This window comes from Schizophyllum commune (genome assembly GCF_000143185.2).
Source record: "Schizophyllum commune H4-8 unplaced genomic scaffold SCHCOscaffold_5, whole genome shotgun sequence".
In the NCBI taxonomy this organism is placed as follows: Eukaryota; Fungi; Basidiomycota; class Agaricomycetes; order Agaricales; family Schizophyllaceae; genus Schizophyllum; species Schizophyllum commune.
Window position 1 is genome coordinate 534,457 of NW_026089542.1, and position 26,823 is coordinate 561,279.

At 57.2% G+C, this 26,823-nt stretch overlaps 10 protein-coding genes across 10 annotated transcripts; 5 read left to right on the forward strand and 5 right to left on the reverse strand.

Annotated features, from left to right (window-relative positions):
• The first annotated feature begins 48 nt into the window (after positions 1–48).
• SCHCODRAFT_02621121 (uncharacterized protein) lies at positions 49–893 on the forward strand. Its single transcript, XM_003036381.2, has 4 exons — positions 49–189; positions 249–329; positions 382–434; positions 486–893. Exons 1-4 carry the CDS (start codon positions 169–171, stop codon positions 589–591), a joined length of 261 nt encoding a protein of 86 aa, XP_003036427.2. The 5' UTR covers positions 49–168; the 3' UTR covers positions 592–893.
• On the forward strand, positions 850–1,348 carry SCHCODRAFT_02621125 (uncharacterized protein). Its single transcript, XM_050345036.1, has 2 exons — positions 850–1,239; positions 1,299–1,348. The coding sequence occupies exon 1, from the start codon at positions 873–875 to the stop codon at positions 1,173–1,175; it is 303 nt and encodes a 100-aa protein (XP_050200361.1). The 5' UTR covers positions 850–872; the 3' UTR covers positions 1,176–1,239; positions 1,299–1,348.
• Positions 1,047–2,957, reverse strand: SCHCODRAFT_02621127 (glycoside hydrolase family 43 protein). Its single transcript, XM_050345037.1, has 10 exons — positions 2,828–2,957; positions 2,704–2,769; positions 2,292–2,650; positions 2,149–2,234; positions 1,998–2,097; positions 1,831–1,937; positions 1,639–1,774; positions 1,506–1,585; positions 1,410–1,456; positions 1,047–1,354 (listed from the first exon to the last, which is right to left on the reverse strand). Exons 1-10 carry the CDS (start codon positions 2,904–2,906, stop codon positions 1,320–1,322), a joined length of 1,095 nt encoding a protein of 364 aa, XP_050200362.1. The 5' UTR covers positions 2,907–2,957; the 3' UTR covers positions 1,047–1,319.
• A 329-nt stretch (positions 2,958–3,286) lies between these two features.
• On the forward strand, positions 3,287–5,046 carry SCHCODRAFT_02574435 (uncharacterized protein). Its single transcript, XM_003036382.3, has 2 exons — positions 3,287–3,548; positions 3,608–5,046. The coding sequence occupies exons 1-2, from the start codon at positions 3,321–3,323 to the stop codon at positions 4,946–4,948; spliced, it is 1,569 nt and encodes a 522-aa protein (XP_003036428.1). The 5' UTR covers positions 3,287–3,320; the 3' UTR covers positions 4,949–5,046.
• Positions 5,047–5,133: 87 nt separating this feature from the next.
• Positions 5,134–6,180, forward strand: SCHCODRAFT_02621136 (uncharacterized protein). Its single transcript, XM_003036383.2, has 3 exons — positions 5,134–5,447; positions 5,513–5,795; positions 5,850–6,180. The coding sequence occupies exons 1-3, from the start codon at positions 5,268–5,270 to the stop codon at positions 5,933–5,935; spliced, it is 549 nt and encodes a 182-aa protein (XP_003036429.1). The 5' UTR covers positions 5,134–5,267; the 3' UTR covers positions 5,936–6,180.
• Positions 6,054–6,820, reverse strand: SCHCODRAFT_02247547 (uncharacterized protein). Its single transcript, XM_050342190.1, has one exon. It carries the CDS (start codon positions 6,642–6,644, stop codon positions 6,171–6,173), a length of 474 nt encoding a protein of 157 aa, XP_050200363.1. The 5' UTR covers positions 6,645–6,820; the 3' UTR covers positions 6,054–6,170.
• Positions 6,821–8,215: 1,395 nt separating this feature from the next.
• Positions 8,216–17,121, forward strand: SCHCODRAFT_02500858 (uncharacterized protein; the record flags this gene model as incomplete). The annotated part of the gene is made up of 29 exons (XM_050343103.1): positions 8,216–8,699; positions 8,751–9,055; positions 9,105–9,272; positions 9,307–9,510; positions 9,563–9,640; positions 9,693–10,042; positions 10,099–10,219; positions 10,271–10,526; positions 10,580–11,367; positions 11,417–11,611; positions 11,664–11,702; positions 11,753–11,992; positions 12,117–12,261; positions 12,313–12,574; positions 12,625–12,663; positions 12,719–12,775; positions 12,824–13,037; positions 13,086–13,439; positions 13,492–13,575; positions 13,627–13,840; positions 13,893–13,988; positions 14,038–14,156; positions 14,206–14,385; positions 14,434–14,647; positions 14,695–14,981; positions 15,036–15,236; positions 15,288–15,744; positions 15,795–16,749; positions 16,800–17,121. 29 exons carry the CDS (start codon positions 8,216–8,218, stop codon positions 17,119–17,121), a joined length of 7,428 nt encoding a protein of 2,475 aa, XP_050200364.1.
• Positions 17,122–18,753: 1,632 nt separating this feature from the next.
• On the reverse strand, positions 18,754–21,245 carry SCHCODRAFT_02666342 (uncharacterized protein; the record flags this gene model as incomplete). The annotated part of the gene is made up of 5 exons (XM_003037753.2): positions 18,754–18,914; positions 18,974–19,234; positions 19,286–19,421; positions 19,473–20,148; positions 20,200–21,245. 5 exons carry the CDS (start codon positions 21,243–21,245, stop codon positions 18,754–18,756), a joined length of 2,280 nt encoding a protein of 759 aa, XP_003037799.1.
• A 649-nt stretch (positions 21,246–21,894) lies between these two features.
• SCHCODRAFT_02247626 (uncharacterized protein) lies at positions 21,895–22,459 on the reverse strand. The gene has a single exon (XM_050342191.1). The coding sequence runs from the start codon at positions 22,360–22,362 to the stop codon at positions 22,024–22,026; it is 339 nt and encodes a 112-aa protein (XP_050200365.1). The 5' UTR covers positions 22,363–22,459; the 3' UTR covers positions 21,895–22,023.
• A 752-nt stretch (positions 22,460–23,211) lies between these two features.
• SCHCODRAFT_02498783 (uncharacterized protein) lies at positions 23,212–26,359 on the reverse strand (the record flags this gene model as incomplete). The annotated part of the gene is made up of 9 exons (XM_003037754.2): positions 23,212–24,861; positions 24,912–24,968; positions 25,013–25,074; positions 25,125–25,311; positions 25,359–25,492; positions 25,543–25,770; positions 25,837–25,925; positions 25,971–26,082; positions 26,131–26,359. The coding sequence occupies 9 exons, from the start codon at positions 26,357–26,359 to the stop codon at positions 23,212–23,214; spliced, it is 2,748 nt and encodes a 915-aa protein (XP_003037800.1).
• Positions 26,360–26,823: the final 464 nt, after the last annotated feature.

Below are 26,823 nucleotides of genomic sequence, written 5' to 3' on the forward strand. Positions count from 1 at the left end.
CGAGGCAGCCGCACCCCCGTCACCATCTAATCTATAAAAACCCCCCACCCCCTAACGCTCCTCTTCACCTTCCTCCACTGACAAGCCCAGCCACCGATCCCCCAGCCCTCATCTCACCCCAACCCCTCCCCTTCCCCTTCGCCCCCACCCACCAACCTATCCAACGGAATGTCTGACGAAGAGATCTTGGTGCGTCGGCTGCGCAATTTTTTCGCGGGCGGGAGCGAGGACGCTGACCTCGCCGCCAGCTCGGGGACATCGTCTCTGTCAACCACGGCTTCTCTGGCCGCAAGGAGGGCCTCGTCATCGGTTCCCACATCGACTACCTCGTGAGTGGCCCGTGCGCGGCGACCTCGTTCCCTCGCTTACCTCCCTCCCCAGGGTCGCCAAATCGTCGAGGTCCAGCTCGAGCCTGGCGAAGTGTACCACGCCTGGTGCGCAGCCTCGTCGTTGTCATGTACTTCTCACTGACCGCAACCGAACAGGTACCCCACCGTGACGCGCGTCAAGCGCACGATCGCCGTCCAGCGCCCCGCCATGCTCCCCCCTGCCCGGAGCCACCGCACGGTCGAGCGCCGCATCTACTGGTAGGTGCGCATGCCGACGTGCGACACGGACACGACGCGACTCTTCTACTATTCCTCTATCTATCATCTCTCTCACTCCGGGGCGACCGTCCACACACAACTTACTCTGGGATTACCGTCATGACACGACCTACGTACGCACCTTACCATGACCATGACCCCACGTTTGCTGCTGCTGGCGCGAGCGCCGCCGGGGCGAGGACGGATTCTACGACTTGTACAATATCGGTTCACGACACATGAATAGATGAAGGGCCTGGAACTCTTTTTATTCATTCTTCTGCAATGGCATTCTTTTTGTTTGTCTTGTCGGTTCGAGCAGGGAGGGAAGGGGACCGCAGGGGAGATAACACGAGGGAAAACTTCTCTCTGATTTTCCTATCACATCCCATCCTGTTCGCGAAACCTCATGTTCTGAACAGAAGGAAGGTTACGTCATATCGCCTCATGCCTATTGTTCTCCACAATCATGAACGCCAAGGTCAGGACCCGTTCCCCTTGTCCCGTCGCGGTGACTGGCTCTCGACGCCCGCCTCATCCAAAAGACCACCAGTGCAATCAACGAGCATCCCGGCCTGGCGAGTGTGAGTGGTCTGGTTGAAACAGCGCGAGTCGCATTACATTCGAAAGAGAGGCGTAAGCTACAGATGCGGTAGTGTCCCTCAAGGTACCATTCGTGCAGCATTCAGTTGATACCATGGTACCACGCAGTCCGCATGCACCAGTATCGCTTTACGCAGCAGCGGGCAGCTCAACGCCGGTGCCAACTGAGGAAGAGGGTCAGCGGCCGAACTTTGGGTCCATGAGCACAGCAAGATCTACCTGGCACCGGGAAGATGGGCGAGTTGTCCTCGGCGAAGGTGAAGCGCCTGGGGCAGAGGTAAGTCTCGGGGGTGGATGAACGGGAGTAGCACTCACTCTGCACGTGCCGTGCGAGAGCCCCAGCCAGCACTGTCGTTCGCGCCCCAGCCGTGGTAGACGATGAAGTTGTCGCCAGCCTGCGAGGGCCGCCGCGTTAGCACAAAGCAGAGAGGAGGCTTAGTAGACTTGCCCGGTCAGGAAGGAACATCGCGTGCCCAACGCCGACGGTCACGTCGCTCGACTGCATAACGGGCGCCTCGTCGTTCGCCCACCACGAGTCGGGGTTGAGCGGGTCGAGGTCGGTGCCGTTCAACCCCATGATTGCGCTGAAAGTGACGATAGATCAGCTGCAGACTTGCGTACGTTGGGAGGGCGAGCGTACAGGTTGTAGCACGGGTCCCACGAGCCGCAGGTAGAGAACACGACGTAGGTGTTGTCACCGCGCTGCAGAACCTCCGGGCCCTCGTTGACGCCGTAGCCGTTAGAGGCCTGTCAGGGTGGAGGCATAAGTCGCTTATTCCTGGACTGGGAGCCGTGACAGACGCGCACCCACTGCCACTCCTTCTTCGAGCCGTCTAGGTTGTAGGGGGAGTGAATCGTAACACGCTCGCCGATGACGCTCGAGGGCGAGTCCATCTCAGCGATGTAGCTAAAATCATATCAGTCATGTCGAAGGACGTGGAGTGGATTAAGGTCTCACATGTACTGCACAGTACCCGTCTCAGGACTCTCCTTCCCAGACCAGATGAAGTAGTTCTTGCCGTTGTAGTTCTGGAGGACAGTGCCCTAGAGCGCGACACGTTAGACTTCGACTGACAAACAGAGATACACGAAAGAACGCACATCAATCGCGTAGTTTTCGTCCGGCGTGCCGATCTTGCCAATCTCCTCGAATGGCTGGAGGGGATCGTTGGGGTCACTGCCCTTCAGGACGTGCATCCGACGGTCCGCGTCGTCCGGTCCGTCAGGCAGGGCGCAGTAGATGTACCACTGATCGTCGATTCTGTGCAGCTCAGGCGCCCACACATCGCCCAGGTCTGGGTTACCGAAAGTCCACACGACAACAGCCTCCGAGTTGTGGAAGTCATCGAGGGTGTTGGACTTGTAGATTGAGACGTTTTCGGTGCCCTCGGATGTGATGAAGTAGTACGAGTCGTTGAAGTAGGTGATCCACGGGTCTGCATGGTTGCCGTCAATGATCGCTAGAAGGAGAAGTCAGTTTCCGGCTCTTTTAGGCATCGATGAAAAGGCGTACGGTTCGTGTATGTCGCGGATTGCCTCACAGCTGGGGCGCCAGCGAAGGCCGCCTGGACCGTGGCCGCTGCGGCAAATGGAAGCCCGATAGCAACGAGGGGCAGCATAATAGAGAGGCCTCTCACCTCTGCATCCGAATGCCGTCCTTTTAACCGTCTGTGGGTGTCCCACTGAAGACCGCGAACGCGACCGCTTCGTGGTCATCGGGCGTTCCTAGAGACGGTGTGTTTGAATTCATCAAGCGATAGACATTCAGCGAAGTTGATGCGCCTTGTAAGCAGCGGTCTTTGGGCTGGACGGGGAACGCGGCGGGGCGGTATTCGACGAGGGAGCATTGCGGGCGCCCCGCGGGTACACACGACCGTGTCCTCGACGGCCTCGAAATATGGCACCCGCTCTCAGGCACGGAGAGTATCTGTCCAGTTCAAGGTTCGACTCGTCGTCGTGAGCCCACTCGTTTACGACGAGCGATCTCGAGAGGCGGGATACAGACAAGGCACGATGAGGACCCTATGTTAAACTTCTCATCGCGCCACAAATGGTTGTGGGCAAGCTGTGGGCGCCGATCAGTAAACGGGCCGGGAGCCGTACCTTGCTTCCGACCGTCATCAGTTCAGCATGCATCTGGCTCTGCGTATTTTGGACATACAACTCGCCATATTCGACCTGTTGAGCCAGAAGCGAGACCTTCTCAGCGCGATCCTCGTCTGCAAGGACTGGCAGGATGCAGCGGAGAGGCTGCTTTGGAAAGAATTGCCCGATCTGATTCCTCTGCTCATGCTCATGCCCAACGACGCATGGCATGTCAACAAAATGCATAGGTCTAATTTGCTCCCCTATTCATTTGTGGGTGATAATTATCTGTTTCTGTCAATGGACGCGTAGTCTAACATCCCTACCTTAAGGTCTTCACCCGGCAGATTAGCGAAGATGACTGGTTCCATGTGTATCGGCGCGCTCATCTTGTCCGAAGGATCACGTTTGAGCTACTATCACATCCCCCCAGCCTTATAGATAGAGTGGCCCGCTGTCCTCCTAGACAGCCACTCTTCTTGCAGGTAGACAAGCTCATCTTTCGCGCAACGTCGGACAGCCTCCACACACGGCCAATTCCTGCTCGATTCCTGGACATCTTCTACAATAGTGGCGCAATCATTGATCTCGTATGCTACAACATCTCATCCTTCAGTCTCCCCGATCCGCACCGACTACGCGCCCTCGGGAAGGTGATCATCCGCTGGGTACCGAACCACGCAGAGTCAGGGCTTGGCGACGAAGCGTCCTGCCTCGCGCATGCGATGTCTCTTATTGACGCGCTCATTGCATGCCAGCCTGCCTCCCTGTCTCTGACACTCTCTCAAACGCGCTTTTCTGCCTCTTTGATCAAGCGTCTCTATCAGTGCAAACCTTTGCGCGAGTTGACTCTGGAATTTGATGACTCTTATGACGATTCCCATTGCAGTGTACCCTGCCCTGCCAAAGCGAGTCTGCCCAATCTGCATAGCTTGACGATACGCGAGGCTGAGACTGCAACGTGCACCGCAGCAGCAATCGTTGGCGCCTGCACGACACTCGCCTTGTTGGATGTTGATTTTCGCAATCATGGCACCGGTCGTCACCTTATGGACCTCACCACGACAATCCACTCGAATTGCAATGCAGCCACGCTGCGTGATGTTACCATCTGCTGGGAGGCCTGGGCGCTGCACCTGGCGCACCTCGCACCGTTGACCACGGCAATGAACCTCGAAAAGCTGTTTCTTCTGGGCGAGGGTGGGGCAAAAAGCGCGCTCACGGACGCGGACTATGAGAACCTCGTCTCACACTGGCCGCGGCTGCAGACGTTGTGCATCGAGGTCCAGAAAGCAGTGGGCAGGTGTACACTGGCAACGCTCGGCATCCTCGCGCAGTGCTGTCACAATATAGAGCGTATTGAGCTCCCTCTGACGGATGCGACCGTTCCCGACCCCCAGATGACCTGGAGTGATACGTTACCTAGTCCTGGACCTGCGAAGGCCAGCGGGCCTGCCGTACAAATAACTTTCCATGTGGCAACGGAGACGGACACAGAGACCATGGCGACATTTCTCCTCCGACTCTTTCCTCGACTAGAGGAAGTTGACCCGGGGTGGATGCTCGATGATATCAACGGTAGGCAACGGTGGTACGAAGTGGGGAAACGGATCAAAGAGATGCAGAGGCGGTCAAGTGCGATGGATGGGCAAGACCATGGCCACCCGCCGTAGTAGCACTGCGACTGGCTATATCGTACGAGCGAGGGCGTATTTCTACACAACATAGCTCGTGTTTGTTGAACTCTATAAACTGGTCTCAACGGCTTGACGATTACCATAATGGCGATCCCTGAAGAGCACAATAGCCCGCGCTTAGACAGTCCCGTTCCGTCATCCCGAGAAAGCACTGGAAGACGCCGAAGGGCGCCCACAGCCATCTCTTGTTTCATCTTGCTATTCAGAACTCAATCTGCTTCCTACCTTGACCGCAACGTATACCTGACCTCCACTTCCACCTGCTCCTCGCACCGCACGCACTTCGCTACTGATCATGGCGCTGAACTGGACGATGACGAACGCGGACGGGAGCCCGATCCCCTTGCCGCAGGAGATGACGATCTGCACAATCGACTCTGGCGCGGAGCTCAAGCTGAGCGTATCAGCGGACGCGCGGGGTGCTGCGGCGAAGATTCTGCAGGCCGCAGGCCGCGTCTACCTCACTGACAAGCGGGTGCGTGTGCTACGTCCTCGAGTACGGTTGCGCGATCACTGACGCGCCACATTCTGCCCGTCCAGCTCATCTTCATCAGCCGCGCCGCCACACACAAGCCCCCCTTCGACTCGCTCTCCGTACCCCTACACTCCGTACTCTCGACGAAGTTCGAGCAGCCGACGTTCGGGTCGAATTACCTGAAGCTGACGATCAAGCCTGCGCCGGATGGCGGGTTGACCGAGGGAACAGAGGGCGAGCTGCGCTTCAAGGAGCGGCCGATGTTCGAGTTTGTGGCCCTTCTGGAGAAGACGCGCGAACGCGCGATCTATATGGCGCGGCAAACGGAGGCGGACGATGAGAATCTACGTGCGTGATGATTCATGGCATCGGACTGCTTCGTATGCTGACGTTGCGCCACAGCGACTTATAGCTCACCCGCGGAAGCCAGTACGGTGTCCTTTGTGGGCGGTGTACCGGTGGACAACCCGCCAGGCTATGATGCTTGATCTGCGTTCGATCTACGCTAGATCTTTGGGACTTCTGGACGATTTACTGAATACCACTGGAAATGCTGTCTGTACGCACGACTTCATCGCTAGTTTATGTGTACACTATCATGTATCATGCTGAATACTCGCTTCCTGACTTTGTAAAAGACTCAATCTACATAGACGCGGATGGTCTCAAGTGTGGGCAACGAACGACTCCGGCAGCTACTATACAGTCCACGCGAATCGCTTCTCAATGTCTATGGGGACGACTGGCACTAGCATGCTCACTCGAGCAAACATCAAGTCCATACGTGCCGAGGACAACTACAAGGGGAAGTACACGGGGGACAGCACGAGGAGAATCTGAACAACCGCCCGCGCAGGCTCGCGCCACCGTCGTCCGTGATATATTTGCCCCAGCGCGCTGGTAGGTGGAACCGCGCTCCCGTTCCCGGTGTGCGTGACCGCGATATTGACCCTCTGGCATGTGCGATTGGCGACGATCTTGGCCGATCACGAGGGATGCTGGCCAGTCCAGTGAGAGAGAGAGAGATGGGTACAGTGGTGGACAGGAAAGGATAAGATATGTCGTAAGGGCGAAAGGCAAGCAAAAGAGACCTTTGCTATGCAAAATCGGCAAGACCCGAAGTCGCAAGTATAAAGATCGAGGTTCAACAGGCCCAGATGGAGTTCGTGGAGAGACCCTCGATGCTGCTGCCATCATCGGGGATTTATCGAGAGGGTCGCGCTGGATCCCTTGACAGTTGAGAGGGTGCACCTTCAAACAAATATAGCATAGGGTCGCTGGCAGATGGGTGATGCCAGTCGGCACATTGCGCGCAAGTAGTTCGATGCGGAGGATTCGGAAGTACAGTAGATCGACAGAAGAGACAGATGATGGTCGTCGCTCGCCTTGAGTTGTGGGCGCAGTAAAGGTTCACTCCCGTGCGATAAGCTGAAACGCCGACGCTGGCAGTTTCTGTCAAGGTCCCGGCCTTTTGGCACGGTATACAGGTTTAAGCACGTCCTCGTAGCCAATCCATAGCATCGGTCAAGCAGTCGAGGGCAGCCAAAGTCAAGTCGTGCTGATGCGACGCAGCCAATTTCCGATGATGCCCCACGCATTGTCCGCGTGGGGGAGTAGCGGAGATTTGAGGTACGCGAGCGTTTCTTGAGCTCGTCTGGCGGGTACTGCTAGTAGCCTAGTAGACCTAGCAAAGAACGGCAGTCGGTCGACCTTAGATATGGCCAGGATACGGCAATGGTGTTGACGGTGAAGAAGTAAGGTTCAAACGCACGAGGCTTCATTATGGACTTTTCCAAATCGGGGAATTGTTGGATGAATTGCTTACGTGATCAGATCAATGGCGGCGGGAAGGACGAGGCTGGTGCTGCTCTCGTCGCTGTCCGTGTTCCCCACGGGCGCTTGCTCGACAGCGCTGCGATTTTGACGCGTCACCTCTCTTTCCTCCCACCACCATCTCCCTCTCAACGACGACCACAGACAGCGCGCGTCAGAAAACGCGACTTGCAACGCGGCGTGCGACACCATCATCATGCACCCCTTCCGCAAACCGTCCTCGTCGGCGGGGCTGTCGACGAGCCACCAGTCAACGACGTCGAGCGCACAGCGCGCCCCCACACACAGAAGCACCGAATCGCACAACCTGTTCTCAGGATCGACCACGAGCCAGCAGCAGAAGCTGTTGTCCGTTGGGGTTGCGATAGGTCCCCAGTACAAGATCGTGACGGCGCTCGTGAACAGGCTGAAGAACAAGGCGCGTAAAGCTGCGCAGTGCGAGCGAGCAGCGCCGACTTACGTACTTCCAGCTGCCGCACATATCGGGCTCCTCCCTCGATTATATTGAGGCCGACCCCGCCATCCAACAAGCAACAGAAGCACTCGCTGATCTCACGAGGGATTCCCCCAACACAGTTCTCTTCCTCATATGCCAGCTACTCGAACCCCTCACAAATCTCGTGCGTGCGCAATTCCGTGCGACGCGACTGAAATGCTGACACCTGGCGTAGACGTCCAACCAGGGCAATGTTGGCTACGCAGCCCAGCTGTCCAGGGAGGACATGCAGTCAGAGCTCTTCGTCCTCAAAGTCCTGACCGTAGTTATGGCCGCACGATGGCCACAAGCGCGCTGCTCCTCTCGCTCTAGCCATCGCATGAACTCGTTCTCTTCTGGCGCCAGCTGGTCAGAGGGGGTTACATCTCCATCCCCCTCTGTCGATGTTGGCGAGCCAGTGGCCATCAACGATAACTGCGCGAAGTACGTCCTCAGCAACATGATCGTCATACTCAAGCAGTGCGCCTCGCCAGAGGGATCGCTTCTCGTCGCCAGTCCTTGCTCCGACCTTGCCTTCCGCGAGTTTGCATCCGAGGACCTGCCTCGGCCCGAATTCCGCCAGAACCCCATCTACAACGCGTACGCCAACCAGATCCTGCGAAGCAGGCCATCGTCCATCTCGGTCAAGTCCGGCCAGAGCAGCCAGTCCTCAATTGCCATCCCGGTGGGCACTGCGATGTACGAGAAGACGCATATATCCCTCTTGCGATCTCAGGTCGCGATGCGGAACTTGATCATGAAGCTTGCGGGGCAGGTCATCTTCTACCTCTCGGCGACAAACTGGAACCCCGTCTTCCAGCGGCTACGCTCGCGGATTCATGTCCTCGCAAACGCAACCGACGAAATCAAGGATACCAATATCGACCTCGAACTTCTGTATCACTGCGCACTCGACCGTTCAAGGCTTGTTCAAGTGCTGAACGGTACGTGTGAATGTCAAAACCTCCAAGTCGCACTCGCTAATACCTTCGCAGAGCTCTCCTCGCTCCTTGTAAATATGAAGCAAGATCACCAACTTGCTATCGCCGTACCTTTGCGAACCGCGATATGGAATTGGATACGCCTTTTCCCGGGCGAGTTCAACGATGCGATACGTGTGCGTGGTCGTCTGGAGGGCGCCCCGGAGCGCGTCTTCGACCTCCTGTACACCAAGAACCAGCTTGGTGTGGAGAGGTCCATTTGGCCAACCCTCTTGATCCTGAATTGTATCTCGTCCGATCGGCTCATGCCCGAGTTGTCCGACATGAAGTCGTATGGACGAGGAAAGGCGACACGCAAGGTAGCTTTCCAGTCAATTCGGCTAGTGCACAACACTGATTTCGCTCTAGGATACGAAGTTTTATGACGATCTATTTACGCACGGCTATTCGAATCCCAAGACCCAGGAGGTTGGCCTGGCATGCACGCTCGACCTCTGTCGCGCTGCCAGTTATGTGGACTCGGCCGACGATGTGCCACTTCGACTACTGGCCTACGACGTCGCGCACGAGATCAAGGTGAGCCCTTCCTCAACTCCATAGATTTCGCAAGCTGAACCGTTTCCAGAACAAGCGAGACATCTTCGATGCGAAGGAGGAAATTGACGTCGCGCTGTGCGCGGAGGTCCTGGTGGCCACGTATCGTTTCCTACCTGAAGAAGATTCTATACCGCTCTTTTTACGGTGCTGCGAGCCTGAGCGCTCGGAAGCCTTCAAAGCCTGCGCTGCGCGCGCGTTCCTTACTTTGGTGCAGGAGGTGGGGACTGTGTTATTCATGCTCATCGAATTTCTAACTCAACGACATCTAGTCTGTTCGCATACCGTGGCAAAAGCCCCTCGACAAGTTGCGCATCGCTGTTGCGCCGCGATTCAGGGAGATCTACAAGGTACGTGCCCTTCGTCTCGCTGCACTGTTTGGCGCTCATCTCGACCTTCCAGACGGCAAGCATGCGCAAACCCGAAGTCGACGCTTACGGTAACCTCAAGCGCCTGCACACCCGGCCGAAAGCAAGGCGCGTCAACGGCGAGCCGCTGACCGATCGCGAAGTCCTCTTGCTCTCGGTTATCGCCGTATGGCGGACGGACCCGGAGCTCTTCGTCGCTGGCATCCGCGACGAAAAGGGCCCCGACTTTTTGAAGGCCGTCGTGAAGCTCTGGGACCCTGCTATCGACGCGTCGGTGACGTTGGCGGGCAGCAACATGTACAAGGTCATGTGCGACTATGCGTACTCGTTGCCGCCGGAACATCCAGATTTGCACTTCCTCGTCTCGATCTCGAAGCATACTGTGTACGTCTTCACTGACACGAGAAAAAGGACTCCAGAATTGACGATTGTATGAACAGGCCTTCCATGCTCGTCTGCGTCAGCGCGAGCTTGTTGGGCGACAGGCTGGACACGCAAACGGAGAAGCTCTGGCTCGGCGTCTTGCACGGGTTCCTTGACCTGTACATGCGCAAGACTGATGTATGTCGTTCTTCGTCCCCATTGTTCGTCGCTTACTCACGGCTTCGTTAGAACGAGCATCTGTTGGACCTACAGCAAGACCCAGGCAGAATACCAGGCTTGATCCTCACCGAGGTCGCCTTCCTCGTCTGCCTGGCATCTGCGGACAATAACGCGTCCAACATGGCTGCGCGGGGCCTGCGCCTTCTGGCTCACCTTCAGAGGGACCCAGAGTATGCATCCGCATCTTGCACGGCTCAGGAGGAGGAGAACTCGAAGCGGGAGTTAGTGTACGATCAGCTCGGCGACCCGAAGATTACCATTGTCGGTGAGTAGCGCAAGGTATTTCTGATCCTACTATTGCTCATGCGCGCATTGCAGGACGCGTCGGTCATCAGAAGCGGATACGGAAGCTGCTGCGTCTCATCGCGAAGCCTTGCTCGATGCACATTGCGGTCTGGGAAGAGTGCTACTGGCGCTGGCGGCATCTCACCGAGCTTCTCTACCCCGGCATCGGGAAGGAAGGCGAGCCGCCTAGCAGCCGTCTCATGAAGGACGATCAGCGGTTCCAGTGGCGCAGTCTCACCCTGTTCCTCGCCGCTCTTGGCGGTGCTTGCATACAGGAGGGCCGCGTTGGCAACCTGTCGTCGATCATCCCGCTGCAAGCCCTTCCAGACAAGCTGCGCGTGCAGAGCAACTCGGAGGATCTCGTCCAGACATTCATCAACGACGTGACAAACATGCTGCTACACCCGGACGTGCACATCCGCGACACTGCGCGCGACGCCCTCGGCATGGAGCTCAACCACCGTCTGCACGGTCGCTTCCTCAAACACATTGAGGGCCTGGTCCAGCAGCTCGCGAACACCGAGGTCAAGGAGGTCGACGCCTACTACTTGCTCATGGACCAGGTCATCGTCGTCCTCAAGCTCTTGATCGACAGCCTATCGCAGGAGGACTTCGTGGCCGTCGACATGGCATCGACGATGCTCTCGCTCGGGCAGCAGCTGCCGCTCACTTCGGCGGCGTCCTCGGCGCGCCTTAAGATCAAGTTTTGCCAGCTGTGTGATAGCCTGTGGGGAAGGCCGGCTGCTCAGGTCATCAAGAAGGATAACGACTCGCGGCTCAAGTTGCTGGATCTCGTAGTCGAATGGATGCAGGTTGCTCAGGTCAGTGCTGACAATGCGTCGTAAGCCAGTGTCACTGACTAGGTTGCAGCCTGGCGACTACACTCAGTCAGAGTTGAACATGGCGGCGTTGAGGACGATGGTGGTGTTGTTGGACCACTTGCAGATCCGGCCACCCGATGACACGGGTCCTGGCGATGAGAACGCTCATGTCGTAGCAAGACTGTTCGCGAAGTACTCGTCAGCCTTGCTCCAGAGCCTCGAGATATGCCACATGGACTTCCCGGTAAGGCTGTTCTCCTCAAGGATTGCCTCTCATACTGATGTTCTTCGTGCAGACGACGGATAGCGCATCGGAATCCGGCTCCATTCAGTTTGTGAGTTCATATGGCTTTTGTCTTCAAGGCGTTTACTTATGAATGCACAGAAGATGAAGGCGTCGCAGCGGGAGGCTGAGCTCCGCGACCTTGTCATAACCGGCCTCTCGCACCTAGTGATATCCAACAGCGAGAGCGGGTTCAAGCAGTGCTTGAGCCTGGCGTATAGTGACGACAATCTCAAGCGAACGATCTTTTCGCATGTCTTTGCACGTGTGCTCGGCCAGGGTGCCAGGCTGGAGGTTGAGGAGACCGTGAGCGGGGTGTCGCGTATCAGTCGATTAGCAGAGGTGAGAAACTCCCGTCTCTGATTCATGTTCTGCTCATTGATCTCTTGTCACTAGATCATCAAAGGCTCGGATGTGGGTGTCGACCGGAATTTTCAAGGGTTTCTTGCTAAGCTCGGACTTACAGATGGCTCTTGCTATGGCTATCTGTGAAGTCTGTCCGGCCGGGGAAGTCGATACAATCACCAACGTCCTGCTGGACCTGTTCGACACTCGTGAGCACGCGCTGCGTCTGATTAAGCAGATCATCGACCGCGAGATCGCCAACACCAGTTTGTCTGCCCTCTGAAAACATTGGTTCAGTTCTGATTAGAGACCTTCAGCGTCCGAGGCCAGTTTATTCCGGAGCAATTCCATGTATACCCGTTTCCTCTCTGCCTTCGCGCGTAAACACGGGTATCACTACTTGCGAGGGCTCATCGAACCGTTGATACGGGTCATGGAGGAGATGCCTCCAGATACCAGCTTCGAACTTGATCCGGCGAAGGCTCCTGGCCAAGACCCTCTTCAGAACCAACATAACATTGAAGTGGTCGCAGGCAGCTTCCTGAACATTGTCAGCTCCTCAACGCAATCGGTGCCGCGGTAAGCGCATATGAACAGTGGTCGAGCTTCGACTTGCTGACTAGTCCCAGCATCTTTCGCGAAGTTTGTGCTTACATAGCAGATTCGGTGTACGTGCCGTGCGCTGCTTACAGCCGGAGCCAAGAAGCTGATCATCATGGTTAGGATGCATGTCTGGCCGGAGGCGAAGTTCGCTGCTCTTGGAGCATTCGTGTTCCTGCGGTAAGGGCAAGGATCTGATTATGTGTTCTACTCGCTCATCATCTTCAGATTCATCTCGCCTGCCATTGTTTCGCCCGAAGTTGTGGACGTGGAGATACCGAAGACCCATGCCAATATTCGCCGCGGACTGATGGTGGTAGCGAAGGTCATTCAAAACCTGGCGAACAACATCTTCTTCGGCAAGGAACAGCATATGACGGTCCTGAACAAGTTCCTTGAGCTCAACATCGCGAACGTCACCCGCTTCTTAAGCGAACTTCATGTACGTGTCCGACCCTTTGTCATGACTTTGTACTCAAGCTTCCCACAGAAGATCAGTCAACGGATAGACGATGATCAAGACGAGTATATCGAGAGCAATGCCGACAGCTCTGACGTGATCGTGCTGCATCGTTTCTTCCACAAGCACGCAGACAAGATCGGCAAGGAATTGCTGAGCATCGCCAAACCCAACGTCGAGGCGAACTCCGCAGCCGTCAATGGCAAGCACGCTTGGGACGATCTTTGTGGTTGGCTTGTGGACCTTGGTCAGCCCATGCAGCCCCCTCAAGCATCGACTGCCAAGTCGTACGAGCACGCCAAGTACATTGACCTCCTCTCGAAATACGCGTCCAGGACCTCGAGAGTCGGTGAGGATATCTTCTTGCCGGTCGAGACCATAAGGGTGAGCACCAGAGACGTCAAGCGAAAACGACATTTGTCTAACGGGTGCATAGGACCGTGCAGTATTCGTATTCCGATTGTCTAGGATCGATGTGGAGGGCCTTGACGTCGAGCTACTGATGGCCTATATCTTGAAGGTTTGTACAGTCGTCTGTCCCCAGACCCTTCTGGCTGATGACCATCTCCAGCTCGTCTTACCCCGGGGCCGCGATGATCGCGACGTTGAGTTGATCTTCGATTGCACGACGTTTAGCCCGACGTCCGAAATCCCCTTGCAATGGCTCAGCTTCTGCCTCGACCTTGTGCCAGCCGACGTAATCTCAAGAATCAAGTGTCACTACATTCTCAACCCGAACCAGGCCTTCGTGCGGTACATGCGGAAGCTGTGTAATATGGCGGCAGGTGCGTCTCGCATCACTCATGAATGCCTATTACGATCCTCATCTCTTCTCAGACCGATCGTACTTCGGCGAGACCAGGGTTTGCGACTCCCTCGAGGACCTCAAGACCTTCCTTCCCGACCTTGACATTGCCACATTGGAAGAAGCGGGTACGCTCGATCAGATGAATTGCGGCTTTCCCTCTCATCACACAAACAGCACGACTTGAAGGTGAACCGGCAGAGGTTTATCACGACGTCTTGTATCGCGAGCATCAGAGCCAAGTCCGCACTCCCGTCACGTTGTATGTCGGCGCGACGCACATGCGCATAACATTCGTAAGTATAGTCGAGAGGTCCTTGAACGTCGACCAACATTTCTTCGCAGGTCAGGAGATGTCACGTATCGACCTTCGCTTGCCAATGCACGGATATCATGCGCCTTACAGACATCAGCGACGTGTACAATGTCACTATGGGCACTGAGCAGCACGAGTTCATCATGCGGAAAGGCAAGCAAGGGGTTACAATGTACTTCAGCTCGCAGCAAAGGGATGCGATCATCAAGGTAGGCCCTTCCAGTGAAGATTTCCTATCGATACTAATGGAAATTTAGTCCGTCAGGACTGCGAAAGGTCGCATGAAGGACGTCCAAGCTCCTTCAGTCGAGCGGTTTGCCCGCTTCTCAAACAAGCCGGCGACTCTGCTGCACATCGGACTGCTCAGTGTCGATGTCAACGACGAGGAACTTCGTGCCGCTGCATATGACCTGCTGGGAGCCGTGTGCACGTATCTCAACTACGACAAGAACCCTATCATCGCACCTAGAGGTCAGTGACCGTTTCCACCGATCTCCCGTGTCTGACGGTCTGCCTAGCTGGCTTTGTCCCCGGCGAGCCGACATTATTCGCAAGACGCCTCAGCGATTCCATGGCCCAATTCGCTCCTCAGCTTACTCTTGACTTCATCTCCGAGGTGTCTGCTGCCATGAACGCGATGCGCAACTCCATGGAACACCAACTCAGCTGTCTACTCTATATGAGCCCTTGGGTTAAGAATCTAGCTCGCTTCACAGATCCCACGAGTCCCTTGTACGACCGCTCGACAGCGCGAGTTCGCGACTGCATCCGAACGCTAGCACAGCTGTCCATCAATTTCCCTCAGGTCAGAATGGTCCCTTTGAGACATGCGATCTGACCTGACCTTTTTATCCGCCAGATTGCTGGTCCTATACAGCGTCACGTATGGAGCGAAATCGGCAAGCTGGATAACACCATCATTGAAGCCACTCTCGATGAGCTCATTCGCATCGCTGCGGATGGTGGTGTTGGTACTAGTCGCTGCGAGACCATATCGCTCATCGTTGCTTCCTTCACGTCGATCCATGTCAGGGGGAAGCTGCTAGCACGCCTGCGCAAAGTTTGTCCCCGACCGTCTCGGGGTTAGACATGATCACTGACTCGTTTGCAGGTACTCAGCAGGGCAGCTTCGAGGATGCCAAGGTCGCTACATGATCATCCGTACTGGAACGAGATATCCGCCCTTGTCCGCCTAGTGCTCGTCGCCGGATACCAGCACTCACCACCCATCCACAACCAGGTCAACGTACCAGAGATCATACACCTGTGCTTCCTTCTGGCTGGAACTGGTCCAGCGCTCGTCAGGAAATCCGTCTACGGCATCGTTCTCAATCTGTTGCAAGGGCTTTACCTAGCCCGCCTGGAGGAAGGGCCGGTGCCGATGATCAAGCAGTTGATGGAGGACATGGAGCACCGCGACACGCTACAGCTGTTCGGCCTTGCGCGCACGGCACCTACAAGCGAGTACAGCTCCTTTGACTTCCCTACGGACAAGGAGCGCCTCGACGCGCAGGAGAAGCTGGTCGAGATTATGATCAGAGTTCTGGAATGCGGTGCGCCGTCAGTAGGTAAGTAGTCGACTTGCCTTTTTCGATGACAACCGCTGACAAGAAATCAGGCCTACTCAACGTCTTCCGTGCTCGGTGGATGAGTCTCGTCACTTCGTCGGCCTTCCAGCTTTCGCCTGTACAGATGAGGTGCTTCACCGTCATCGGTGCGCTCGCGAAGACCGAAGTCGACGAAGACCTCTTCTATCAGATGCTGGTCGCACTGCGGACATCGCTCAGCAATGCCTCTGAAAGCGATACCATTACGGTCGTCTCGATCTTGCGTTGTATGTGCCGCGTCATCCCCGAGATGAGCCCCGACTGTCGCTACCCGGCGCTGTGCTTCTGGTTAGGCGTGGGCCTCCTGCAGTCCAGCTACATCGCGTTTTACGAAGAGGCCGCTTGGATGGTGCGCGTCAGCTTGGAGACTTTGGATAAGCACGAGGCCTTTGGGGACGAGAACTTGACGAACTACCTACTCAACGCACGCTCGCCGCTCGAAGAGACCGCCTGCCAATTGGACAGAATGCTCAAGATCTCGTTCGACAGCAGCTTCTCGTTCTCGCTCGCCGCCATCATCTTCAAGGGCTTCCGGCACACTCAACTCGTGTCCGCCGCCGAGTCGGTACTGCGCACGTTGATGGAGGTCACCGTCAAATGGTGGGAGCGGGAGCACGGCAATGTTCGCAGCGACGCACTCTGCCCCGACGCGTTGGGGTACTTTGCGGCCCTTGTTCCCGTCTCAACGACAGCAGCCGGTATCACGAAGTCGATTAGAGGGGCTCGTTTGGAACATATCGTTGACTTGGAAGGCGTATTCGAACAGATGGTTCGTGGCGAGGAAGTCCAACAGCCGTTGGTAGGCATCGAGGTCTACAACATCGGCGACGAGACCACCGCGCTCCTCGCCTCGACGTTCATTGTTACGATGCTGTCCACTGCGCAGGGAGATGATCTCGAGTCGGAGATCCTGTTCGGTTGCCTCGCTGAGATCGCTGCCCATTATCCCCAGGTCGTGGTCATGGTGTAGGTTCTTTGTCCTCGTCTTGTGTAACTCGACTCACCTGCATGCCCAGCTACGATAGCCTGCAAGAACGTGTCAAGGATTCGCTCGCATTGTCCGCCAACCCCTCCATCATTCGCCTCGTCGCCGACATCTTTCGGGCTTGGCAGCACGAGTCCGCCATTCGAGGCCTCGGGGCTGGCAAGGGATCCTCCTCGACCTTGGGCACCGTCGACGAGACAGCATCGCGTGGGCCGAGTCGCAATCACATCGCCGCCCTCGAGGAACTGGGCATGGCAGGCCTTGCCGACACCTACAAGTTCCTGCCGCGCGGGGTAGGCACGGCCATGATCCAATGGATTCCGGAGCTCGTCGACGCTATCATCCGCGCATAGTACTTACGCGCCTCCGCTTTCATGAACCCTTCAAGTATGCACCGACACTTCTTATGCTTTCTGACTTGCACGACATCGCTCATTCGTCCACCTTCGGGTCTTGGTCGCCCTTCCATTCACGATCTGTTTGCGCGACCCGCTTGCGCCATCGCCTTTTTCGTACAACCCGTCGCTTTCCTCGCACTTCGCTGTGGATTATATCTGTTCGTTCTTCCCTCGATCTACACTTCGTTTATTCTTCATGTCATTTGTTCTATCTACCATGTATCATACGCAACCATCTGCTTGACATACTTTACTGTAAATATTTGGGCATATTGCGAAGAAAGATTGCTCATTTGTGTTGATCACCCTGAGCTTCATCCGCTCCTGTGGCGGAGCATCCTCTGGACCTGAAGCTTGCGTTGCTCGTCTACCAAGACGCGAGATGCAGCAGACATCCTTGTCGGCGTGCATACACAGGATGGATTATGCTGCGTCGCCTGTACGCTCAGCGAGCAGAAGGCGTCGCTAGAAGGCAACGACTTCAAGTCCCGAGCATGCAGGCCATGCCGCGAGGCGCTAACCCCACGATGCGGGCTTCAGAGCGTCTTTGCCAAGGGAAGGTGTGCATCCTTCTGCAACTAGTGGGAAGGCCCGTCATTTGGATGCGTACTTCCTGTCTCTCTCAAGGTCTGCACTTAGGTTTCGCGCTATGTATCCCAAGCTCACACCCAGCTACGTATGGTCATGTAATTCATTGTTAAAAACCAAGAACATCATTCGACAGAACGTATATGGATGGAAACATTGACCACACTGTTCAAAGGTAGTAACAGAGGCAGGGGAACGTGCAAACACATACACTGTAAAACGTCGGAAGAGCGTCATACGGGAAGAGGATTTCGCATGTAAATCGAGGCGCAGAGGAGAGAGAGATATAGATGTGAGAGAGACAGTCGTTGGGGATATATATAAACGGTTGAATTACGCGGTACGAGACGAGACGAGACGGGGGTAGCGTACTGTATCGGGACGAGCGCGAAATCCGGCCGGTTGCACAGGAGGTGGATAACAAAACAAAAAACGCTAGACTGGACAAAGGTGGGCGAGAGATAGTGGTACTAGAACACGCAGCACGAAGGAGATGTATAAAAACTGTCCGCCGTGGAGGGAGAACTCGAATGGAAGCTGGAAAGCAGGGTGCATGTGTGGGGTTTTGGGGGTGTTTTACGCGAGAAGCAAGGCGGATGGAGAGTGGTAACAAGTATAATGAAACACAAGACAGAGATAAACCAAAGCTCCGCGACGACGACGACGACGGCGACGAGGGACATGCATGCGATGAACAAACGACGGTTGCGTGAGGTATGGATTTAGGGCGGCGAGGACGCGCCCGGACGGAAGGTCACAGCCGACGGCGAGCTGCTCTCAGAGCCGTCCGCGACGGGCGACCTCCAAGGGCGATCGAGTTCGAGGCTGGCGAGCGTGCCGTTCAGATCGTGCAGCGCGTCATACTCCTGCCCATCGTGGTCCCGAGGGCCAGACGCAGGCCGGGAAATGGTCGCCCGCGCCGCCATCTGAGCCTGAGCGTTCTCGAGGAACGACGGGTACCGCGACGCGCTGCCCGGGCGCGTCACGGTCGGGGACACCTTAGTCGGCGGCGTGTTCCCGTTGCTCGCCGCTGCGTTCGACTTCAGGTCCTGCTGCGTCTGCGTCTGCAGCCCCAGACCCAGCGGGTAGAACGGGGGTGCGAACGCCTTCACCGGACTGGGAAGAGCTTCCGGCCTCCCGAACGACAGTGACTCCCGACGCTTTGAGTCGACGGCATGAGAGTTGGGATCAGGCGAGAAGGGAGAGAAGGTGGACACACGAGCTTCTGGGTCGTCGCGAGAAGCAAGGACGGCAGAGTGCAGCTTCTCTTCGGAATATTGCGACGCAGTGGGTGGGCCCTGAGGGCCGAGTTGATCCAGGTAGCCTTGCATAGTGAAGCGTTGCAGGAGCTGTATCGCTTGCTCCTGCGTCATGGTTCCGAACGGCGGCAGTGCCGCAGGTGCAGCCGGAGGAGGGGTAGTCTGATGGGTCGAGAGCGCCGCGGCTTGCGCAGCCTGCGCGGCAGCTTGAGCAGCCTTGTCTATATGAACGGTCAGTATCATTGCCCGAGATAGTAGGCGGGAGTACGAACATTGGCTACGACCCCAGCTGAGACGGATGCGACTGCCGCCAATGGGGAAGCCCTGCATCTTCTCGATGGCATTCTCGGCATCGGCCTTGCGAACGAATTGGACGAAGCCGCAGTGCTTGCCCACCGGAACCTTGACCTACAACGCAACGTCAGCAGAAGGTCACAGAAGCGGCATTGAAGGGCTCACGTAGTGGATGTCGCCGAACGGAGCAAAGAAGGTGCGCAAGGTGTCCTCAGAGATGAGCGGAGACAGACCGCCGACGAACACCGTCGTGTTGTACGGGTCGGTCGACGTGAGCTGCTCGCCATTGGGCCCAATAAGGTTGCCCAGAATAGCGCGAGCCTGAGCGTGATGCTTCCACGACTCTTCCGAAATCGTGAAGCGCTGCAGGCTGTCCGTGATGCTGCGCGTCGGATCCTGCTGACCGGTAGCATTGTACTGCTGCGCCAGCTGAGCGAAGACGTTCGACGACCCCATCATATCGGCAGATCCGTAAGACGTCACCGACGTATTCGCGGTCGACAACGACTCGAGGGAGTTGGAGCCACCGACAGAACCTGAGCCAGACGTGCTGGCGCTCTTAATCGATCCGGCGGACGTAGCGCTCGCCATAGGGGCGGACACGCTCTTGGTGGGAGGAGGTAGCGGCATCGCGACGTTGACAGGGTTATGGGGTTGTGATTGCTCCATGGAAGAGAATGGTGGGCGTAGATCATATTGTCCTCCAATCGCAGGCGGAGGTGGGGGGCCTTGGGGCTGCTTATTCTTGGCGGTCGCGGGTGAAATACGCATGGGACGGGAAAGACAGTAAAGCCCGTGCATTTCGATAAGTGCCCGCTGCTGATCGGCCTCATCCGTGAATCTGGTCTCGCCATTAGCAAAAAAAGGCGCATATATGCGGCGTACAACACACCTAACAAATCCGTAGCCACGGGAGACGCCCGTGACGGGATCCAGCATGATCTTCGCGCTCTTGCAGGACAGGAAAGGCCTGATGAACTTGGGCTCGCGGTCGTTGCGCAGACCGAGAACCGGGTTGCGGAAGACCGCGACGAGATCCGAGTTGGAGGTCTCGGGCGCGAGGTCGCCCACGAAGATGCTGTACTCCTTCGGGTACTGGTTCTGAACGCCAGCGTTCACCGCGCTAAAGCTATTTCCGACGGGTGAGGTCGCGGGCATGCCGGCCGCCCAGTTCATGACGAACGCCTTAGAGGAATTGGGCATGGTGACGGGCCCGCCAGTGCCGTTATTATTGACCTGAGCGAGCACGCTCGCTGCGTGCGCGGGGGTCGGGAAGGTGAGGAAGCAGTAGCCGGGGTTGTTGGCCTGCTGGCCGGTCGCGGGGTCCGGCTGGGGGTGCGGGACCTTGATGTTGACTGGATCCCAACCCATGAGGTTGCAGACCTGCTTGGCGTATTCTTCGTCCATCCAGGGCTCGAGATCTCCCCAAATCAGAGTTGACTTGGATGCGGCGGAGTTGGGCTGGGGCTGGCCTGGGCGAAAGGCGGGCGCGGTGTCTGCGGCGGAGAAGGGGTTCGGGGGGAGCGGGTGGGAGGCGCGCGGCTGGGGGAGACTCGGGTGGTTGTGGTGGTTGAGAGCAAAGGGCGGCTGCCCGCCAAAGTTGCTCGCGCCTCCTCCGCCGCCGAAATTGCCTCTGTTTGATCCCGCGCCCGGCGTGACGTCCGATAGGGGCGCCAACCCAGCATACAGCTCCTCGAGGCTGCCGTAGCCCAGCCCGCGCGGGCCGCCGCCGTTGCTGCCCATGGGCGGCTGCTGCTGGGCGCCCTGGCCCTGACCCGGGCCCATGCGCCGGTCACCGCCGCCAGGCAGCGACATCCCGCCGCCCCAGCCGCCGTAGATCTGCTCACGCGTTTCCTCGCGCGAGAGCAGGCCCGACGCGAGGTCGAAGCCGTGCGCATCGCTGCGCGACATGTCTTGTTGGCCTCCCGGCCGTTGCATCGGAGTGAGGGTCGTGCGGGGCGTGCTTGCGAGCGTGCGCAGAGAAATCGATAGCGAAAGGAAGTGGAAAAGCGGAGAGTAAAGCGACGTGGAACAAGCGACGATTCAACTGATGCGCAAACGACGATTATCGACTACAGAGCAACCAAGAAAGAGAAGAGGGAAGAGGGGCGACAGCAGCGGATAAGTAGCGGACTCGCGCGAGTTTGTGGCGACGTGTGGGGGTCGTGCACCGACGTCCGATGCGATGTTGGACGACACGGCGTGGGAGGGGGAGAAAGGTGGCCAGCGCAGCCCACGACTGCCTCCTGCTGTATATAGACCAGTTTCAAATTTTCCGCCGGAAAAACAGTTCTCGGCTGACGCCGGCTCTCCTGACGCTCGAGGTGGGTAGCTGGTCCTGGTGTTCACCCTCCTCTCTCCTTCCCAGCCCTTATATACCCCTCCCAGAGACAGCCAGCTCGTATCGGAGGCCCCTCCATCCCTTTGTTGTCTATAAAGAGGACCACCTTTGTGACTAAGCCGGCCTCCACCGGCGCCTCCGGATCTTCCCAACATCACCAGCATCAGATCATGTCCTCCTCCACTCGACTCACACTGACAGCGATCCACCGACGTTCAATGGACGATGGGCAGGCCCTTCCAGCGCGCAGACATCAATCCTCCCCCAGCCATCGAACGCGGCTCTCGGGATTTCCCGTGGTTGAGAATTCTCAGATGTGGCGTTAGGACGTCGCACTTTGCCCCCGTCCTGTCAACTCAGTTGCTCCCGCCACTCTCACTTTCCATTGTCCTCCCGATGCGGGCGACACTTCTCTTGTACTCGACTCCTTCGGCCGCTGCCGCAGCTCGTACATTCACCAACTTCGCACTTGTGCTCTTCCCGCGACGCTACCTGTGCCTGTGCGCTAGCGGCTATAGCCCTTATTGTCAACCCACGTGAAGACTGACCGATACGCCACTCAACAAAGCTAGGCAAGTTGCGCTCGCAAAGCGCCGACCATTGTTCGCCACGAATGGTCATCGTCTGTCTCCTGTCTTCGGTCTCTGCCGGCCATCGTCCACCAAGATGAAGCCATGAAGTGTCTTCATCACCATCGATATGGTCTGCGGTCATCTCACGAAGGGTTTAAGGCTATGTCCTACTTGTATTACGAACATCGATTCATTTTTTTCGTGTGCTATTCTGAAATCGGCGGACGGTCGCCATTGCCTCGCTGGATTACTCTGCGCTTTCATTTGGCTTGCTCAGAGAATTTGTAGCGCGCAGGCGAGGACACGAAAGCTTCACGATGTCAGCAGTATCTAGGACATGTACGGTCTGGCGACCGTGGGTCGTCCTTCTCTTCAGCCTCTCATCTATGGCGCGAATCCGGCGCGCTCGGGCTCATGCGTACCCTCCGCAACCTACATACGACTCGATCGGACCTCAACACCTGGCGCGCGATGGCTGGAAAAGGCAACTCTTGGCCTTCTATAGCGTTGTTGGCATGAGAAAAGAAAACTTTAGACATCGAAGGGTCATTATCATGGTCATGCTAGCCTCGTAGATTCGTAGATGTTCTTGCCCATAGCAAGCTGTTCACAGTGGCGCGCGCCCCATGCGTTCAGACACCGATGTACCCTTTCCGATTCCTCCTCGATGCGATCAGGACCCAAAAGGACTCGTTGCAGCCGGTAATATGACCAGAGCTTCACCGCTCCGGGTTCGGCGCCGGAGTTGAAGATCACCGCTTCCTTTCACAAAAATCCTTGCCTAAAGCAAAGCAGGGGAAGACCAACGAACGTATATAGGCCAAGAAAATCCATAGATACGTTCATCACTGTCAGTGATATTATACAAGAAGCGAAGGGTATCGAGCACTGTCCCTGTCCCTACCAGACCCTGCTTCAAATCCTGCGGTTGCCTTGACTCTAGACCAAGCACCCTCCTACCATCCTTCAACGAATCTCTAGCGAGCGCATGTCACAACCGCTCCCGGTGCCCCGTCAGCAGCCCATCCGGCCCCTCCACCGCAGCGCTCCACGCACTCAGCGAGGGCAGCAGGTCACTCAGCCCACCGCCCCCGTGTGGACTCGTCGGGGTCGACGCCGTCGCCGCCGAGCTCGTGCTGACGGACCGGGAGCCCATCGCTGGGGCTGCTACGGGCGGCGACGCGCTCAGCGTGCCCGCACGGAAGTTCTGCACCCGCCGGCTGAGCGCGCGCAGCACGCTCGAGCCGCCGAAGCCGCCCTCGGTGGGCGTTTGTGGTGGTGGGTCTTGCTCTTCTGAGGGTGCGGGCGCGGGCGCTTGACTGAGGAAGGTGGAGTGGATGGAGGAGTCTGAGAGGCCGCGGCGTCGGAGACGGCGGGCCATTAGTGGTGCGAGGACGTCGTCGGATTCCTTGCCCTCGCCCGGGCCTGAGACTGGGCTCTGCTGGGTGGGCTGCTCGGGAGTCTCCATGTCGATCACGGCGTCGACGTTGCGCGAGAGGCGATGTTGCGGTTGCTCTGAGTGGCCCATTCCCGGCAGCGCTGGTCGCCGGAACGCAGGCGTCCCCGGCTCCCTCATGGACCCGCCCTTCGGCACAACGACCCACGAGTCGGGCGTGTTGATCGCTGGCTCGGGTGCACCCGCAAATATGTGCAGGTGTGACGGGCCGGATGAGCGCTGGCGGCCTAGCATGCCACCCGGAGGGGCAATAGCGGGTGATGGCGCATAGCTGGACGTGACGCTTCGCCCAACGCCAGAGCCCGAAAACTCAACGTTGACAGTCGTCGATGCGGTAGCTGTCGCAGGACTGAGCTTCGGGACGATTCGTGGTCGGAGCTGACTGCTCGATCGTGCAAGCGGAGAAACAACCCGCTCCGGCGGGCCCGTACTTGGCGTCGGCGCGCCAAACAGCTTCGAGATTGGCGCAATCCACCCCGAAGCCCCCGACGCAGCCCCCGCTGACGCCTGCCGATCCCTCTCTGCCTTGCTCGGGTCTAGCGCATTCGTGCTCACCCTCTGCGCACACCCGGGATCCAAGATCACCTCATTGAGCGCAACCCTCAGCTCGCCCAGCTCGCCGAACATATCCCTCACGAGCTTGAACAGCACGCGCAGGTCCTTGCGCGTGCATGTCACGACCGCCTTCTCGTCCTCGAGGAGAGCGCGGAAATGTGCGCGAAGATTGCCCGCGTCATGCACAATCGCGTTGACAGTCGTGCGCGAGAGGTGGCCGACGTCGGCGCCGCGAAGGTGCTGGCGCTTGAGCCGATTGGTCAGCGTGAGGGCATCGGCCTGGGTCATGCGGTTGAAGAGGGTGGAGACGCGGTCGAACAAGACACCCAGCGTAGATGCGGTCGACTCGGAGAAGGATGAGGACTCAGAGCGAGGGTCGTGAGGTGAGGGTGAGGTCATCCCGCTAGGTGCAAGATAGGTGGGCCAAGCATCGGTCTGGACGCCACGAGACCTGGTAAGCAGAAGCAGCGGTTTGCGGCTTCGGAATCGTTCATCGTCGTCCTCGTCGATATCATCCTCGTCCACTTCAAGTGCCAGATTTGACGGAACGCGAATTTGGGTCGTCGGCGATAATGGGGTGGAAGGCTCGTTAGGGAGGGGGAAACGTGAGGTTTCCGGTGTTAGGGGTTCCTATTCCACAGTGTCAACGAAGAATGCCCAAGAATGAACGCTAGCCTTACAAAAGAGCGTCGCGATCTGCGATCAGCGCTTTCGCTACGACGGTTCCCTCGCATGATCTAACATAGATGAGATGCGAACAGAAGATCGTGTCACTACTCACGAAGTCCTTGAAGTTATTCGTCGGCATACTCCCTGTGTGCTGATGTCGCAGCGGTGTAGGTGCTGAATGGAGATGAGTTCGCGGCCATTTGCTGTGATTGTTGTATTCAAACCTCGTGACGGGTACGCGGCCTTCTGCTCTTCGAGCTCCTCTTGCAAGTTATGCAGGTCTCCTCGCGACTCAGCCAGCAGCCGCTGCAGCTCTGCATTGTCCCGCTTCAGGATCTCATTGTCGCTGACGAGAGATTCCAGAACTTTAGTCATCTCTTCGTGCTCGGCTTCGCGTGATTGGGTTGTTCTCTAGGTTTAGATGAGCAAGGTGCTTAGCGTAGGTCATCCTAGCGCACCGTCTGCGAAGACTGCTGGAAGCTATGTATTCGCGAACGAGCGTCCTGTATGAGGGATTCGGAGGTCTCCAACCGATGCATTCGCTTCTCCTCGAGTTCCTCTTGAACCCGTCTTAGCTCAGCTTGGAGCTTCTCTAGGAAGCATGATCAGATACGAATCGTAACCATGGGATGCAAGACACACTGGTCTTCTCCTTCAGGGCATTGAAGCGGGATTCCGCAAGCCTAGCGCGTTGAGACTCGCCATCGCGTTCCTGCTGCATGTCGTCACGCTCCCTTTGCGCGGCAGCGACCTTGGTTTCCCATCCCAATGATCGCGCTTGGTAGCCGGTGAGGCGGGATATGGTTGCGCGTGCGTCATCAACTTCTTCAAGTAGGGCCTTGTTTGACGCTTCCGTGACCTCAGCATTGACTAGGGCTTGGTTTAGGCGCTACGGGGTGTCAAGCGATGTTGTTGGTGTGAAGGATGTAGGCGTACCGCTTCTAGGACCGACCTCGATGTCTCGGTCGACTGCGAGTCGGCGGACTGCTGGGTCATGGTTACGTCCGCGGGGTCCTCCGTGGTGTCTGTAGCATCTGTAGATGTGGATGCATTGGAGGCACTACGCCGACGTCGCCTCTTTAGGGAGCGATGGGGTAAGGGGTAGATCGGCGTTCAACGTCAAGTCACTCGCCTCTTCGCGGACGTATGCTTCGTGCCGCTGCAAGAGTGCTTGCCCGACCTCTGCATGGAAGTCAGCAATGCGTCATCATCCGGGGACACGCCACGCACCTGCGCTCAGGATGAGCCTGCTCTCCAGTCGCGCCTTCAGTGCTGCCCACGCCTTCGCATGTTCGCAGTCCTCCCTCCCGCAGCAGCATGAGGCCAGAGGCGGCTCCGGTGACGGCAGCCGCGAGAAATCAGCGAGAGCTTGAGTGAGATCATCGATATTCGTCGTTGCGCGATGGAGGCTATTGGCGAGCACGGACTCCGGGGTCGCGGAGCGCGAAGGGTGATTCATTGGTAGCCAATGTGTGCCGGATATCTGTCTTGTACGCGGTGGAGATAGCTTGTGCAGGGAAAGATGGGAGAGGTATATCAAGTTTGTGCACGTCCAGGTAGAGGACAAGGGGCACCGTGATTGAATGGCGCGCGCCTGTGATTCACATCACGGAGATCCCACGTGTTTTCCACGTGCAACGTACTCCCTCGTCCGTCCACTGTTATCTACTTCAGGAGCGGAAAGTGCTCGTGCGGTCGTGATTGTATCTAGTGAAGGTCATAGTTAGCTACTTTGCGGCGTAAAACTGATGTGGTGAGACCCACGGTACTCACAAGTTCTAACTAGAGTTACATTCCAGCAAGGTCTCTGAGCTCCTCAACCACTTCATTCCCCTTCTCCGCTTTCTTTGAGTAGATATACTCATATGCTGCACGCTAAAGTACAGCCCGATGCTTCCAAATCCTTGGAACCCAAATTTTCGT

Coding starts and splice junctions, on each gene's coding strand:
- SCHCODRAFT_02621121 (XM_003036381.2), top strand. CDS start 169: ATGTCTGACGAAGAGATCTTG. Junction 330..381: donor GTTCCCACATCGACTACCTC/GTGAGTGGCCCG, acceptor CTCCCTCCCCAG/GGTCGCCAAATCGTCGAGGT. Junction 435..485: donor GGCGAAGTGTACCACGCCTG/GTGCGCAGCCTC, acceptor GCAACCGAACAG/GTACCCCACCGTGACGCGCG.
- SCHCODRAFT_02621125 (XM_050345036.1), top strand. CDS start 873: ATGGCATTCTTTTTGTTTGTCTTGTCGGTTCGAGCAGGGAGGGAAGGG.
- SCHCODRAFT_02621127 (XM_050345037.1), bottom strand. CDS start 2,906: ATGACCACGAAGCGGTCGCGTTCGCGGTCTTCAGTGGGACACCCACAG. Junction 2,651..2,703: donor ATCCGCGACATACACGAACC/GTACGCCTTTTC, acceptor TTCTCCTTCTAG/CGATCATTGACGGCAACCAT. Junction 1,938..1,997: donor CGAAGAAGGAGTGGCAGTGG/GTGCGCGTCTGT, acceptor CCACCCTGACAG/GCCTCTAACGGCTACGGCGT.
- SCHCODRAFT_02574435 (XM_003036382.3), top strand. CDS start 3,321: ATGCATCTGGCTCTGCGTATTTTGGACATACAACTCGCCATATTCGAC. Junction 3,549..3,607: donor ATTTGCTCCCCTATTCATTT/GTGGGTGATAAT, acceptor CCCTACCTTAAG/GTCTTCACCCGGCAGATTAG.
- SCHCODRAFT_02621136 (XM_003036383.2), top strand. CDS start 5,268: ATGGCGCTGAACTGGACGATGACGAACGCGGACGGGAGCCCGATCCCC. Junction 5,448..5,512: donor TCTACCTCACTGACAAGCGG/GTGCGTGTGCTA, acceptor CTGCCCGTCCAG/CTCATCTTCATCAGCCGCGC. Junction 5,796..5,849: donor GGCGGACGATGAGAATCTAC/GTGCGTGATGAT, acceptor GTTGCGCCACAG/CGACTTATAGCTCACCCGCG.
- SCHCODRAFT_02247547 (XM_050342190.1), bottom strand. CDS start 6,644: ATGATGGCAGCAGCATCGAGGGTCTCTCCACGAACTCCATCTGGGCCT.
- SCHCODRAFT_02247626 (XM_050342191.1), bottom strand. CDS start 22,362: ATGACCGCAGACCATATCGATGGTGATGAAGACACTTCATGGCTTCAT.